General features: G+C 51.1%; 1 protein-coding gene across 2 annotated transcripts in view; it reads right to left on the reverse strand.

The window, feature by feature from the left end:
- Nucleotides 1–995: 995 nt before the first annotated feature.
- IRS2 (insulin receptor substrate 2) overlaps nt 996–15,782 on the reverse strand; it is a 32,340-nt gene continuing 17,553 nt past the window's right edge. For both annotated transcript variants that reach the window (XR_008296518.1, XM_027065216.2), the window contains exon 2: nt 996–3,534. Coding sequence is in view for 1 of the 2 variants with exons in the window: in XM_027065216.2 (XP_026921017.1) it covers nt 3,530–3,534 (5 nt within the window). In the remaining variant the exon portion in view is untranslated. The remainder of the gene's footprint in view (nt 3,535–15,782) is intronic.

Raw genomic sequence — 15,782 nt, forward strand, 5'->3', positions numbered from 1 at the left:
TCCTCTGTGGCCAACAGGAGCCCTGAGGGGAATCTGTCCAAGCACGACCAGGCTGTGTGGCCCCCCCCGACACCACACAGCTTTTGCCAGTCTCATGCCTTAAAAGCCAATATTGAGGGGCACCTAGGCGGCTCAGTCGGTTAAGCGTCCGACTTCAGCTCAGGTCATGACCTCACAGTTTGTGGGTTCGAGCCCCATGTCAGGTCTGTGCTGACAGCTTGGAGCCTGGAACCTGCTTTGGATTCTGTCTCCTCTCTGCCCCTCCCCCACTCACACTCTGTCTCTCTCTCTCTCTCTAAAATAAATGTTAAAACAAACAAACAAACAAAAAGCCGACATTGAAAACCATCTTCCAAACTGCTCTGGCTTCATTTGTTCAAAAGAGGGGACACCCATGTTATGGCACTACTTTAATTTTAGGATAAAGTGCAGGCGCAGAGGAATTATCTCTAACAAGGAGGGGAAGCAATCCTTGATGAAAGTCTACAGTCATCATTTCCGTTATTTGCTGTCCCCGGAAGCGCACCTCCCAGCCGTGATGACTCTGTGTGGGTGGTTCGTACGCACCCCCGGGGGGCTGCGGGTCGGCTTGGACGCTGGCTCCTGCCGCTCAGAACCATGTGCCCTCTGGCAAAGTCATTTCGTCTCTTGTGCCCCGGCCGCCCCATCTGTACAAAGGGGAGGGCGATTCCCACCGCCCGCGGTTGTTGCCCACCGTAAAGGAGCTCGCGTCAGCACAGCGCTGGGGACAGCGCCCATCCAGCAACCGCGAGCATCCTACATCCTGTACAATGTTTCCTTCGTACGCTTACTTTTCATTAACTCTGTGACTTGGGGAATATTCTCGGCTTGCCAGAATGAAAATATTTAAATGAGAGGAGGCGTCCAAGTATCTCAAGAGTTTCATGTTTTTACTCTGAAACACCAAAGAGGTGAGTGGCTTTATGTTGAACTCAGAATCCTCACGCGGGAAAAAAACCTCCTCGAGGCCTTACCCGTTTCATAAATAACGTATTTTATTTTATTGCATATGGCTGTTAAGGAGAGCATCCATGATCAAGACAGACTAAATACAGTGCACTATTCTAATTCCATTTATTGCTGTCTCCAGCAACGTCACATCGACCCTTATATACAGCGTGTACAATGGAAGACAGACCAAGGTTAAGTCTTTTGTCATATCACAATAGCAAGAAATATATTTAACATCTTGATATCCAGAAACAATACGTACCCAAAAAGAAAACACTGTTTAATAACTGTTAAAGTTTATATAGCAAAAAATATTTTAAATTTAAGGTAAGTCAGGCAAAATGTACAAAGACCCAATATACATTGCGAAGTTTTAGCAAACATAACGTTTATACATTTTGGTTCCATTCTGTAAACTAAATTAAAAGTGTAAATATTGCATATGCCTTTTTTTCTTTTTGAAATGTACAGGATGGAGGAAAATTTAGTATATTATCAACTTTTTATTTTGCTTGTTGTAAGCGGCAGTCTGAACGTGAACCATTTGTATAGAGGCGTGACTACTCTAAGTATAGAGGACTACTTAAATACACATCATACACTGTATCCAGCAGGGTCCAGAGTCAGTCCCACTGTACCCGGGGGAGGGGGTGGGGTGGAGGGGGGCGGGTTACATAGCAAATACCACCCATCGATCCCGAGTCCCAAAACGAAATCCAAACTTTGGGGCGTTTTTATACATTTTAATAAAGTATCTGTATTATACACTGAAATCGACCTTCAAACTAACATCGTATGGTCTATACACTGTTGTGATGTGTAATTTTAGAAAAGTAAAACTTTAAAAATGTTCGGGGGGGTCACTTTACATTCAACTTTGTCTTGCAATACAATCCTCTGTTCTAAAAGTTCAGCACGGAAGCAGGAAGACTTTTGCATTGCCATTAAATATATTTTTAAGACATTGAATTTTTTGGTCTTCCTCTAAAAAAGCCTCATTTTATTAATGCATTATTCTATAGTGATATATATCTATATATTTATATATATTTTTCTCCAAAAAGAAAAAAAAAAAAGCTCACATCTCCAATGAATTAGTGTAGCCTCTCCGGGACCATCCGAGCAGACGGGGAGCACGGACACGGACGTGCCCGCGGGAGGAAGGTCTATAGCCCTCTGTCAGGTGGGGCAGCAAGACGACGGGACATTCTGCCGGTCAAGGTTAGCAGTTTCGGATGACCCCTGCAATGATTACCGCAACACCGATCTTTTCAGAACACTGAAAATATAAAATGAGGGTAGTCTCGTCAGGAAGTTTTCTCGACAAGTCACATGTAACGTGACGTTCTCTGTCGTCTTTTCTTTCTTCTTCCCTTAACGACACAGGGGCCGGAATACCTCTTTTATCAATTTCTTTCCTTCCCTTTCGTTTTTTAATTTTTTTTCTTTTTTTTTTTTTTTTTTTTTGTATTGTTGCTCAGGGCAGCCTCGTTGGCCGACACGGTAGCATGGAGTAAAGATAACACATTTTTGTAAAATCTGCCAAAGCCGCGACCACCCGTGAATCGCTAGCATGCCTACGTGAATTTTTGGTTAAGGAAACGCAGGCTCGAGAGTCAGGGTAGCAGAGACATTTGAGCTTATAAATAGGATCAAAGGCTTTTGCAATCTGATGTACCTACATAAACGTCTACGCAGAGAAGATTAAACAAGTCTGTTAAAGGTAAAAAGATATATTCACCCCCTCCCCAAACCCCTCCCCACCCCCCCCCCGCTACCCAATACAGTTGATGATTTTCAAAAGTAGGTTGCTTCAGTTACATATAATTATTATTATTATTATTTATGAATCCATCTTCAAAGTCCAATCCCAAATTGCATTTCCGTTGAGAAGTGTCAGTCCCACGCTGGGCTCTGGCTGAGTAAACACGCAGGTACCTGGACTGGATCCACGGAGCCGCTGTTTCCTGGGACCAGTTAAATAAGGCTGAAGGCCGCACTCGAGACACTCAGCAGACATCTATGTACAGGAGGTCCTGCCGGCCCCCGGCCACACAAATCCGGCTTCACCTGGAACTGAGGTAGGACTGTGGTAGTTTTGAGTGCATGCCAGTAAATACCAGATTGCCCCACTTCCATGGGTGTTGGTAGCATCTCCCAGCATGCTGAGGGATAAATCTGCTTTGCCAAAACGAAAGTGAGAAGAAATTAAGACACCGGCCACAATTTAAAGGGCCAATGGAAACATCCGATTTTCTTGAGAATACCTTCTTCGGCGAATTTTGTTAAAAAAACAAATGAAACACAGCACGAGCAGCAGAATGACGAATGCCCCCTGTGGGAACCAGGGGGAGAGGCAGGTGTCCTCGCCTGGGGGGTTCAGAGTCTAATACAGTCGTAGATGTTCCAAAATGTAGTCATTGCTCAGATCCAAAAGAAAATTTGTAAGCAGCTTCAGATTTTAAAAAAAAACAAAAACAAAAACAAAACAGTGAGCATCTTCTTTGAAAGTCATTCTCTGATGCGTGACGTCACGGTGATAAAGCCAGACAGATCCTCACTCTGGAAAAGAAAGGAAAAGAGTCAGCGGTGACTGTCGAGGGCACAGTGCAATCCCCAGTTAGAGAAAAGGTCCCTCTCAAGCCGCCTTCACCGCCCGTGTCTCTGGCAAACACAACTCCGTTTTCCAGAAACAACTTGGAGGGGGAACCCCCCCACCAAGTGTCCGAGGAAGGGGAACAGCCAGGTTAGGGTGACTGTGAGTGTGCTTTCGTGAGGCCCTGGGCCGAGTGGGAGGCGGACGCAGGGGGGCCCCCTCGCCCTTGCCCTTGGGGAGACAAAGGGAGCTGAACTCCGCCTCGGGGGACCCTGGCACAGGATCGCCTGTCCCGGAAACGACCACGCCGCACGAGCTCCTGCAGAGACACCCTGACCGCAAACCCTCCTGGCCAGGCGGCCAGGTCCAGGTTACGCCATGTGCTCCCAGGAGCCCCGTGGGCGACAGGGTGTTAGGACCCGCCAACAACTCTAACTGCGCACTCCCTTCCAGGCCCGAGGATCAAGCTTCTGTAACCTGTTCCCCATTTCTATCATTTCCAGCATATTCTTACTTAACATGTTCCTCTTTAAGAAAATGACCAACTTGGGAGACTTTGACATTTCATAGCAAATTGTCTTCTTAAGCTTCTTCGTTGCTTTTTTAAGATTATTTATTTTGAGACAGAGGGAGAGAAAGAGAGAGAGAGAATGAGCAGGGGAGGAACAGAGAGATTGAGAGAGAGAGAGAGAGAGAGAGAGAGAGAGAGAATACCAAGCAGGCTCTAGGCTCTGAGCTGTCAGCACAGAGTCAGACACAGGGCTCAAACCCATGAACCGTGAGATCATGACCTGAGCCGAAAGCAGGAGTCAAACACTTAACCCACTGAGTCACCCAGTCGCCCCAAGGCTTCTTGGGTTTTTGATCAAAATGCCAAGTGGCCCTGTGCACCACCCCCAGGGTCACCCACAGGCCCTGCTGGCCACACCCTGCCCTGCGGTTGTACTAACCCACTTGCACTTGCACTTGGAATGCTGCTCTAAAATCATTACAGCCCCTCCCAGACTCTCAGTTTACTTTTGGGGGGCTCTAATTCTTCTCTGTTCACCTTGAGTACAGAGGGCTGATCCCAGCAAGAGGAAACTCCCAGCGCACCCTGCGGCCAGGAGTGAGCCCTGGAGGCCTGGAACCAGCTCCCAGAGTCGTGTCCTGAGTGCAGCCAAAAAACAAAAGCCTGGACACACAGGCCACTGTCAACTGCCAACATTCAACGCCCAACGTCCACGTATCTTTTTCATGACCGTGTTTTTAAACATGCCCTACAATGTGATCTTTTGGGGCAGTGCTACCATATTTTACTATTTTCACAAAGCCCTATGGCCTTTAAAAAACAGGTAAACTCTTCCCTAAAGTGGAAACAGGGGCCAAACTCTGTCCTGGGGAAAGATGCGCCCTGTAGCTGGCTATTTCATCCTTGTCCCCGCGAGAGACGGCGTGAGAACCCACACCCAGCTGCTTGAGTCCCTTAAAGAGCAGCTGTTTGCTACAATCCACCCCGGACTTACGTCTCCCCAAATGAGTATGCGTTTTGTCGCCGAGGCCGAGTGCCAGGCGGACCCCCAGCCACCCCAGAGCACGTGGCCAAGATGCAGTCGGTCTGCTGACCGAACACGGTTTATTTATTTTTTTACACTAATGATTAGTTAAACGCGGCTGAATCCCCTCCTGTTAGCCCTATATCCATTATCTTGAAAACGGCTAAGCCAGTAAATTCCTCACTTTCCCAGACTTCAGCACAGTCCTAGAAATGCGGGTGACAGTTACTGAGAAATGTACCTTCCACTGTGACCAGCAGGCTTGTGGGGCCGCCGCTGAGCTTACCCCGTGCGTAAGGACGCTTTGCCGTCATGAAACAACTCCTACCATGAGATCGCCGTGCACCCGAATCAGGGTGAACAGGTAACTGTCTCTTTGTGACGTGCAAGTCAAAACCTCACTTCTATGCTTGAGCATCGCGGGCAAGTTTGGATACAGGCAGGGCGATCCTGGCTCGCGCGTTTGGGCGCACGGCGATTTCTCCGGGGCCGGGGCCTCCCTGAGGCCCCCGGGTGCTGATGGGTGGAGGGGAGCCCCCATGGGCCTCTGACCTCCCGGGGCAGGGAGAGGAAGTAGCTTTCGTGCCTGGCGCCGAAGGGTGGCCAGGCCGGGGTCACCGGCAGGGAGAGAGCTGGGGGCATGCCAGGCGGGGTGGGGGTGGCAAGGAACACGATGCCCTCGGACACTGAGGCCCTGGGCTGCCCCCTGTGATCCCACACGTGGGCTGGGAGAGCCCCTGACGACTGCAGAGGTGACCCCGAGCGCACACACACCCCGTCACAGCGACAGGTACCTGCTGTTGGCCATGGGAAGGATGCGGGAACTGCAGGAAGAGGAGAGACACCAGCCACCAGCGCAGAGACCGAGGTCGGCACGAAGTACGCAGAGCTCTGAGCACGTTTATGCACACAGATGTGCACGAGAGCAAACACGTGCACACACACCCCGGTGTGGTAGCAGGAGGGCTGAGACTGAGGGCCCCACGGCTGAGGACCCCGGGTCCACGCGGCCACCCAGCATCGCTCCAAACACCCACCCCTCGGTTTACCACCTTCGTGCCTGGGTCCCCCACCACCCGCTGCGGTCCCAGGAGCCGGCGGAGGCCTCGTGCCCAACAAAACAGCTTGGTTTCATCTAGCATCCTTGTTCGGATGCAGGAGAAGGAAGGGAAGCGGAGAGCAGGCTGGGGACACCCCCAATCACGTCACAAGGCCCATGGCTTGCTGAGGAAAAGGACACGGACAAAATGGACCAGAGGCAAGTGCCACCAAGAACACACACAGGAAAAAGGGGATCGGTTTGAGAAATCTAATTGTAAGCTTTAATTTGTTATGGAAAGAAGGCCTGGGCAGAAGCCTTCTGCCTCAACTGAGACCCGAGACACCCTCCCAACGTGAGGCTGCTGCCCACAGCTAGCAGGGGCCCCGAACCACAGTCTCAGGAGGGAAGCAGTCAAAGGAACAGGTGGCCACCTGAAGGTCGCCTTGGAAGGAGGCTGGGGCTTGCAGGGTCCACAGGCAGCAAGCTCCAGACATGGAGCCCAGGCCAGCAGGCCACCTGGAAACCCCCCCCCCACCCCCGCCCTGCTCTCCCAGCCCCAGAGGAAGGGCTGGAACCCCCTCTTTCCACCCTGCTCCCCTAGCCCCAGAGAAAGGACTGGAACCCCCTCTCTCTGCCCTGCTTCCCCTAGCCCCAGAGGAAGGGCTGGAACCCACCCCCCCCACCCTGCTCCCCCAGCCCCAGCCGGAACCCTCCCACCCCCTCCACCCTGCTCCCCCAGCCCCAGCCCTGGAGGAAGGGGAAGCAGGAGCTAGAGCCCGAGAGCCAAGCACACTTGCCTTTCCATTTGTTTACTGACTTTTACTCTATGTTAAATGTTTGTTTATTTTGAGAGAGAGTTCAAATGGGAGAAGGGTAGAGAGAGAATTCCAAGCAGGCTCTGTGCTGTCAGCACAGAGCTGGAAGTGGGACTCGATCCCAGGAACTGTGAGATCACAACCCGAGCAGAAATCAAAGAGTCAGATGCTTAACCAACTGAGCCCCGCAGGTGCCCCCTGACATCCTCGCTTTTAAGTATTTATGCTTCCTAATGGTGATTCCAGCAAAATTTCACATACCGTATGATCTGCGTTAATTCTAGTAGAAGCAAAGTACAAATTATTAATTGTACAATCAATCCACCCTGAACATTTGTGAAAATGGGAGATATTCCTTGAATGCATCAAGTGTAGCAGCAAAACAAAACAAAACACATGAGGACCCACGTGTTGCTTGTGCAGGCGTTACCAATGTACCCGGATGCCGGATTCCGGAGGTAACGCATCTAAAGAGAGCCTAAACTTCTCGGCCTTCACTGAATTTGTCATATGATCACACGCTGTGCTATTCTGTAGCTTAGACACTACTTTGTAAAGAAACCCACTTACAGCAGCATTGATCTAAAGTAGTTGATTTAGGGGCACCTGGGTGGCTCGGTCGGTTAAGTGTCCGACTTCGGCTCAGGTCACGATCTCACGGTTCGTGAGTTCAAGCCCCGCGTCAGGCTCGGTGCTGACAGCTCAGAGCCTGGAGCCTGCTTCGGATTCTGTGTCTCCCTCTCTCCCTGCCCTTCCCCCACTCGTGCTCGCTCGCTCTCTCTCTCAAAAATAACTAAACATTAAAAAAATACTAGTGAGGGATGTTTGGGTGAATCTGTCGGTTAAGTGACCTTTGGCTCAGGTCACGATCTCACAGTTTGTGAGTTTGAGCCCCACGTCAGGCTCTGTGCTGACAGCTTGGAGCCTGGAGCCTGCTGGGGATTCTGTGTCTCCCTCTCTCTGCCCCTCCCCCGCCTAAAAAAATAAACATTAAAAAAATTTTTTTTAAGTCGTTGATTTAAGGGAAAAATACTCTCACCCTCATTCCATATGACATGCCACACTGGCCACGTCTTCTCCATCTTGTTTTTGCTCTATCACACATGATAAATGATGTTCACAGGAAGGACACATTTCCATGGACTGGTTACCACCACTCCTGAGGATGGGGGGGGGGGGGGGGGCGGCGGCTCCCTGCCTGTTCTCTTCCATTTAAAAGAGCATCGGAATGCAAATGAGCAAAGCACCCTCATTAAAGGCCCCACCGTCAATTCAATCTGGGCTACTTTAAGGAAAAAAAAAAGGGGGAAAGACATAGAAAACAAATCACTAAATAGTACATCACTAAACAAGTTGCAGAGCATCTTTGCCATGGACAGCACAGGTGTTGGAACACGGACTCGTCATGCCACTGGTGAGCTGGGCTCCGTGATTACAAACACATTCGTGGAAAGGACAGGGAGCATCAGGTCTAGAATGTTTTAGAGACAAATCGGGAAATTGGCAGCAGGGCAAATAAATTCAAGCAACGTTTTAGATACACATTCTGACCCATTGCTTCCTCGTTCTGATTTCTCATGAATATGTGGGTTTGGATGTGCTTGGCTTCACGGTCAATATTTGAGTGGCCAGAATTTAGGGCACAACGCTGTCCACAGAGACCCCTGGTTCTCTCTCTGCAGAGAGCCTCGTGGGGTGCCCCCCAGATTCCATGTGGAGCCCCAGGGAGGGCCGTATGTGGAGATTGCGTAAGGCCCCACAAGGCTCACTCAGGGCTCCATGCAAGTCCCAGGACTTTGCAGACTCTGCGGTGGGCGGGGAGGGGGCGGGGATGGGGGGTTGGGGGGGTGGGAAGGATGCTCCCAGCACAGCTGCACAGAACAGCCTCCCCCCCTCCACTGGTGACCAGCCCCCCGACCGAAGAAAGCACATCTGTACTTAGCAGGTAAAAACGACGTAACATTTTCAGGCACATGGGAGTTACGGGTGCTGCGGGTACCGAGCCGCATGACAAATAAAACAACATCCTTCTCAAATCGAAATTTCTATTTCTAGTGGAAACTACGCTTAGGAAGAAAGAGACCCGTGGCGAGCCCAGACACGTCACCCTGTGGCCCACTTAAACCTTTGATGTTAAACATAGGATTACTAGAGAAAATAAACTTTTCAGTTGCGTGAGAAATTCCTAGAAAAATAAACCTGATAATTCAGTATCTCCTTACTTGACTAAAAGCAAAACGCTCGTGAATACACCCAAAAAAAAAAAAATAATAAAGTAAGGTTAAGTGTGATAACCAACAAGCCAGAGATTCTAAGAAAAACGGTTACTCGAACTTTTCATTTAAATAGGAAAAAAATAAATAAATAACTTAAGAGACAGGGAAGAAGTTCCCGGCAGTAAATTACTTTACCGACTCTCCTTGTGAAAGACGTAAAAATGTCTTTTATAGGAGATCCCACTTTCTAATTTTTTTTTTTTTTTGAAAGAGTGAGCGAGTGGGGAAGGGGTTGAGAGAGAGAGAGGAGAGAGAGGGAAAGGGAGAGAGAGAATCCCATGCAGGCTCCACACTCAGTGCAGGGCCTGACTCAGAGCCCGATCCCACGACCCTGGGATCACGACCTGAGCCGAAATCAAGTTGGACACTCAACTGACTGAGTCACCCAGGCGCTCTGAGATCACCCTTTCCTCTGACAAGTGAAGTCATTTCATCCTGAGTGCTCGCCGCTGAAGAAATTTCCCAGCACCAAGTTGCAATTTGATGGCAATGACACAGCAGGAGACGGGAGGGGGTGGGGGAGGGGGCAGGGGGTTAGAGGGAAAAGGTTGAGTCCTGGTATGGGGCTGGGGTTCATAAAAGGTAGCTGTCCTCCTTCAGCTCCTGTTTAATCCTTCACGAAAGACCTTGTCTTAATCACGGAACATCAGAGCCGTCGGGTGTCCTGGCCTGTGAGCTACTGCACTGAACCTTCCCTCCACTGAGCCAAGCCTCCCACGGGGGCCTGCGTGAATTCTCCGATGCCTGGCCTCAGCAGACCTCCACCTGACCCTCCAACCTTCCTTTCTTTTCTGTGCTTGTTATTAAAAAGCCGGACGCGCCCATCCCACAAGCTATGCTTCTATGGTGAGAGTTTTCCATCATCCCTGTAGCAGCAACGTCCAACAGCATAGGAGAAATATTACTGATTATTCTTCAGCCCAGACCCCCCGAAGGACAAAAGCGCCCCCTGCATTGCTGGGGGACCCTGCTCTTAAGTTATGAAATGTTGGACCCTCCCAGGTAGAAACCAGGTGAGGGAGCATCAGTGACAGGTCAGCAGCAAAGGACAGCCCGTCCCCCAGGGCTCTGCACCCACCCCTCCACTGGGGCCATCGCTGTCCATTTCTACAAGTAACGAGAGAGGGGTGGGGCTAGGAAGGGGGACAGGAGGTCTCTGACTTTCACTTGGGCCCTGGGAGTTTACACTTTACCGCCATTAACTCGTTACAAAACTCCCCAGTGACACAAAATACCACACAGGCAATGGCTCACTGCCACATGCACCTGTCTCCCCAGTGAGCTGAGGACTCGAACCCTGCCCGTCCCCAGCATCTGGCACGATGCTTGTTAGAGCCTTTCTAAAGCTTTGATGAATTAAGTTGAAATAAAAACCCATGTGGTTGATGCTATGTCTCACAGGCAGAAACGCTTAAAAAAAAAAAAAAATCTTCTAAAGGAGGAGGCAACTTTAGAACTGTCTGAGGCCCAAGTGAAAAGAAAACCCTTCTCACCTCACAACAGAGTGGGTTCTAAGCCAGAGGTCAACAAGGTAGGGCCAAATCCGACCTGTTGCCTGTTTCTGTAAATAAAGTTTTATTGGCACCCAGGCTCATTCACTCGCATATGACGCTTCTGCATTTCAATAGCAGAGGCCTGTGGTTGGGCAGCAACCTTCCCCCCCACCCACCCCCAGCATGGGGAAGGCACCCAGGAGAAGGAAGAAGGTTGAAGTGGTCAAGACAGGGCCACATATCAACATCTGTGGGTTACACCCGGAGACTCATGGAGTCCCAGGAAGATTATGAAGATTATCTGTGAACTTGCATCCTTTAGAAATGCAACGCTGTCTGCTGAAAACCATGCTCTCCTGTTACAGGCCTTACTGAAAACGAGGAAGGAAGCCATCAAATCATTTAGGAAGCCAGCACCCTTTGGGGAGTAATTTCCCTCACCTACGGCTCTTTTACTCAGTGTTTCATACGGAACGCAAAAGTACTAAGCATGTATGATTATTACTACATCCTGTGGCACGACTCTTTCAACATTAACAGAGGTGAAGTTATAATACACTGGACCTGAAATCCAAGAGGGGTCCAAATAACCCTTTTCTCTTTCTCGGGTCGCTTACGAATGTGAATGTAAGTGTTATGTTTCTGCACCGAGAAACAGTTACGGATACTTGAGCCAGGCGATAGGACGTGCAGTAAAATTGCAAATATCCTACAAGCAGTGCGATTCGTTCCTCGGATTTCATTCATTATTACGCTTAGGAGTTTACACTGATGTAAAAAATACGTATTTTACGTATCCTATAACAATGTTATATTGTTTATATCTGATGTTCTCAAACCTAAATATTGTGTTTTTCCTGCAGAATTAAGGAATGTATAAGAATTTATTCAAAATATATCCACCCCCCAAAACCCTATTGTTACAGACCACTTCGAATGCACCTTTCTTTCTTTTAAATATCTAAATATTTAAGACTTGCTACTGGGGTTATTTTAGTTTTATGACTTTGTTCCTTTGTTTTTATTATTGAAATCGACACAGGCATTTTCTGGAAGTCTGAAATTAAGCCAAATACAGCTCAAATCCCACTATAATATCACTGAATAGGAAACAGACCTGTGAGTATAGTTAAAACGGTATGCCTTCAGGATTCTAAAATATACTCTGTTTTTCACATTTAACATACAATAATTTGGAAATGTGTTAAAAATAGAGCGTAATAATCAATAAAGTGCTTGTCTTTCATCACAAGAAAAAAAAATGTTTAAAGAGAACAGGGGGAAATTCTGGAACCCACCACGTCTCCCCCTCCCCCGCCCCACCCCTGCCCAGCCACCTCCTTTCCAGGTAGAGTGTCCACTGTGCACAAGCGCTTGGTGGCCTGACCGGTCCCTGCTCCTGAACTACAGGCCACCCCCTCCCCGTCTAGAACGTCCACATCGTACAGGATGTCCACGTTGTCCACTGGGGGGGTCAGAATCGATCTCACTGAACAGCCCTTGTGAGAAGGGGCAGCCGGCAAAGCCAAGGCTGGGGGTCGCACCCTGCCCACCCCCAGCAACTTCCCGCCACGGTCACTCATCTCGAAGGCATCCCGGGAGCTCAGGAATGACTCAGGTCAAGCTGTCCCTGTGCCTTAAGCCAAACGCCATTCCAAGGGCTCACTGCGATGTGGGTGCGGACGGTCACTGGCCCGCCCCGCAGGAGTAGGGGTCCTGGGGCCCAGGAGCCAGCATTTACCTATCTGTTCCTTCCAGAAATGGGCACGTCATTCTCCTTGCCTGGCGTTGCTCCCTGGGCCACCGTGAAACCACCCAAGGAGGCTCTATGTACGGGGGTTATAAACCAGGAAGTGGAACACCTTCTAGAGACACACGGGACTTTTCTCATGCACAGGGACACCTGCTTCCTGCACCGCTCGCCCCCAGGCAGCTGGGTCCCCCCCCCCCCCCACTTTCTTACAGCTCCTTTAAATGATGTATACACGTAGCCACATGTTTCGTTTTGAACTACAAAGACTTCGTCTTAATGAGCCCGGGCGGCCCTTCGCTGCCAGAGGAAGCCTGACTCCTCCCGCCCCCTCCCCGGGCTAACGTGCGTGGCCATGGCTGTGGCATCGCCCAGCGCGCCTGCCATCGCGGCCCTTTCTTCATTCAAAACTATACCCGCGAATGACGTCACGAGCAAGTGCGACTTGAAGCAGCAAATAAACAACCGATGAAGGCACAAACACAACGGCAAACAGCTCCCGGAATGAAATGAATCAGTTCGTTTTAATTGGACAGAAGCGGAACAGAAGCAGAATTGTTTTTCCGGGGGTAACTCCGGGCCATTTAAAGCTAATAGCTCCCAAACGCGGCACAGCACGCCTGGCCTGGCTGCTTTCTTCACGTCCTGCCGGCGGGACGGGACGCCCGGGCAGGGGCCGCGTGCGCCTGGTGCAGACAGCTGCCCCGTCACGAGGGCACAAATGCCCCTCCGCGCCGAATGCGCCCGCAAGCACGATGCCACCAGCCAGCTGGGCTGGGTTCCGTTCTCGAGGCCTCACGCACGCAAGTGCACCTGCCTACGGAGCAATGTGCAAACGCCCTTGCCCCCGAGTTAAGATCCACATCCAAGTGAAACGCTGTTGGTTAACCTTCCAGTGATGACAAACGCGAAGTGCTGAACTACAAACCATCTTTATAAAGTTCAGCTGCTGGAAAAGAAAACCGAGTAAGACAGCAGGGCGCTGCTCCCGCCTCAACCGCCCCCCCAGCCCCCACTTCACAACCAGGCAGCACCCGGGGCAGGACAAACACCTACAGGCGCTTTTCCAGCCAGAACGACAAGGGGTCTCCCGGTCACTCACGACTGGAGTCTCAACAGAGTAAGGCTGCCGACTCCCCTGTGCGGCCTTGGCGGAACTTGGTGGCAGCACCTGGCAGACATTTCAAAGGCTCAAGTGCTGGGGGGGACCTCACGCACCAGCAGCTCTGGACCCCAGGATGCCTGGGTCAGGCTCCCAGCCTGGGATTTCCCTAGGCCTCCTGGGAGCTTGGACAGAGCAGGCGGGTTGGACACCTTGGCCCCCCCACCCCTCCTGGAGGCCCAGGGAGACACCACTGAGACACATGTGGTCACACACGTGCGTCACCCTTCCCTGTCTCCCGAGAGAAGAAAGCACGAAGGGGCAAAATATCCAACCACAGAAAGACAAGCTTCCCCAGCTGCTGACGCCCCGGAGGGGGAAACAGTCAAATCGGTATGAAGACATCACTCGTGGCACTCAAAGAAGGCTGCCCTGTCAGCCTGACCGGCCCGTCACATTTCCCGGGCAGAATCTTCTAGGGCTTTTAAGAATGGCTTTAAAAGAGGGGCGCCCGGGGGGCTCAGTCTGTGAAGCGTCCGGCTTCAGCTCAGGTCACGATCTTACAGGTTTGTGGGTTCGAGCCCTGTGTCAGGCTCTGTGCTGACAGCTCAGAGCCTGGAGCCTGCTTCCGACTCTGTGTGTGTCTGTCTCTCTCGCCCCTCCCTGCTCATGCTCTGTCTCTCAAAAATAAATAGACTTTAAAAACAAACTTTTAAAAAAGAATGGATTTAGAAGAGACGGGCTTCCCTGACCACCTCTCTGGAACCACCGGGACAGAAGGTGACAGCAGACGTAAGCTGCACACACAGCATCACCCCCTCCCCCCCAACCCTGCACAGCACAGGCTCCGTGCTCTCCCTTCCAGAGTGCGGCCGCCAGCAGGGTGTCCCATCCAGGGAATCCTTTCCACCAGGTAACAGCTACCGGTTGTGTCACTTTGTGACACTCAGCACATAGGAATTCATCGAGAGTAATTCTTAGTTTCTCCATTTTCCTCAAACAACAACAAGCCGTTTTGTAATTTCTACTTGATGTACTGGGGCGACACGAGGGGGGCTTCCAAGCGACCTACGCAAAGGGGAACAGGAAGAAGGCGAGTCCATTCGCCCCGCTGTGCACAGGGAGCACAGGACCACCGGTGAGTCGGGGTGTGGGAACCTTCGGGGCTGCAGGGACAAGGGCGGACCCCACGAAGGCCCAGATGCGAGCCCGGACCCTCCCCACCCCAGACCCGCTGCCCCCATTCCTGCTGGCTGCCACCAGGCCTCACCCATCAAGCTTCTAGAGTTACCTTAGGAAACAGAGACATCAAGGAGGCCAACGGGCACACGCGTATTTTCTAGAACACGCACTTGGAGAATCTAAATGTTCCATCTCTGGTCTGGAAGAGGCAGGAGGGACCCCTGAGCAGTAGGAGTGACGACGGCCAGGACAGGTAAGCAGGTAGTTAGGTGAGGTCACCGGTCCTGGTAAAATGGACCAGTTTATGCATGCTGACTTTTCTTTTCCCCCACATTATTTCAGAAAAACTAAGTAAAACTAACCCTGAATCCTGAGGACAGACCCAAACACCGTGCCGAGTTCTTAAGACCACATCAGCTACAAAGAACTGCCCGCAAGGCCATCTGCCAGACGGCCATGCTTCTCACACACACAGCGAAGGAGGCAGGGTCCCTGGACGCGGGCGGCACGCCAGCTTTTCTCACGTTCTGGAAGCCTTGGCTGCTGGCTCACTCCATTAGCGCCTTCCTGTCAAGGGACCGGGACTCGGGGGTAAGTGGCCGCGTGCACACTGACCCAGGTCCAGACGCACCCACGGCTCATCCAGGCTGAGGGCCTTTATCCCCCCAAAGAAGGTGCAGCCTCACCAGGAAGACACAGAACCAGGCAGGAGCAAACCTACCAGGCCAACAGCTCCCCCCAGGCCCAGACAGTCTCTCCAGCCTCAGGCTGGTTTGCTTCTTAAGTTTGTTTATTTATTTTTGAGAGAGAGAGAGAGAGAGAGAGAGAGAGAGGGAGAGGGGGAGAGAGAGAGAGAGAGGGGCAGCACGAGCAGGAGAGGGGCAGACAGAGAGAGAGAGAGAGAGAGAGAATCCTGAGCAGTCTCCATGCCGTCAGCGGGGCTCAAATCCAAGAAACTGTGAGAGCGTGACCCGAGCCAAAACCAAGACTTGGACGCTTAGGGGTGCCTGGGTGGCTCA

This window comes from Acinonyx jubatus, chromosome A1 (assembly GCF_027475565.1).
Source record: "Acinonyx jubatus isolate Ajub_Pintada_27869175 chromosome A1, VMU_Ajub_asm_v1.0, whole genome shotgun sequence".
NCBI lineage: Eukaryota > Metazoa > Chordata > Mammalia > Carnivora > Felidae > Acinonyx > Acinonyx jubatus.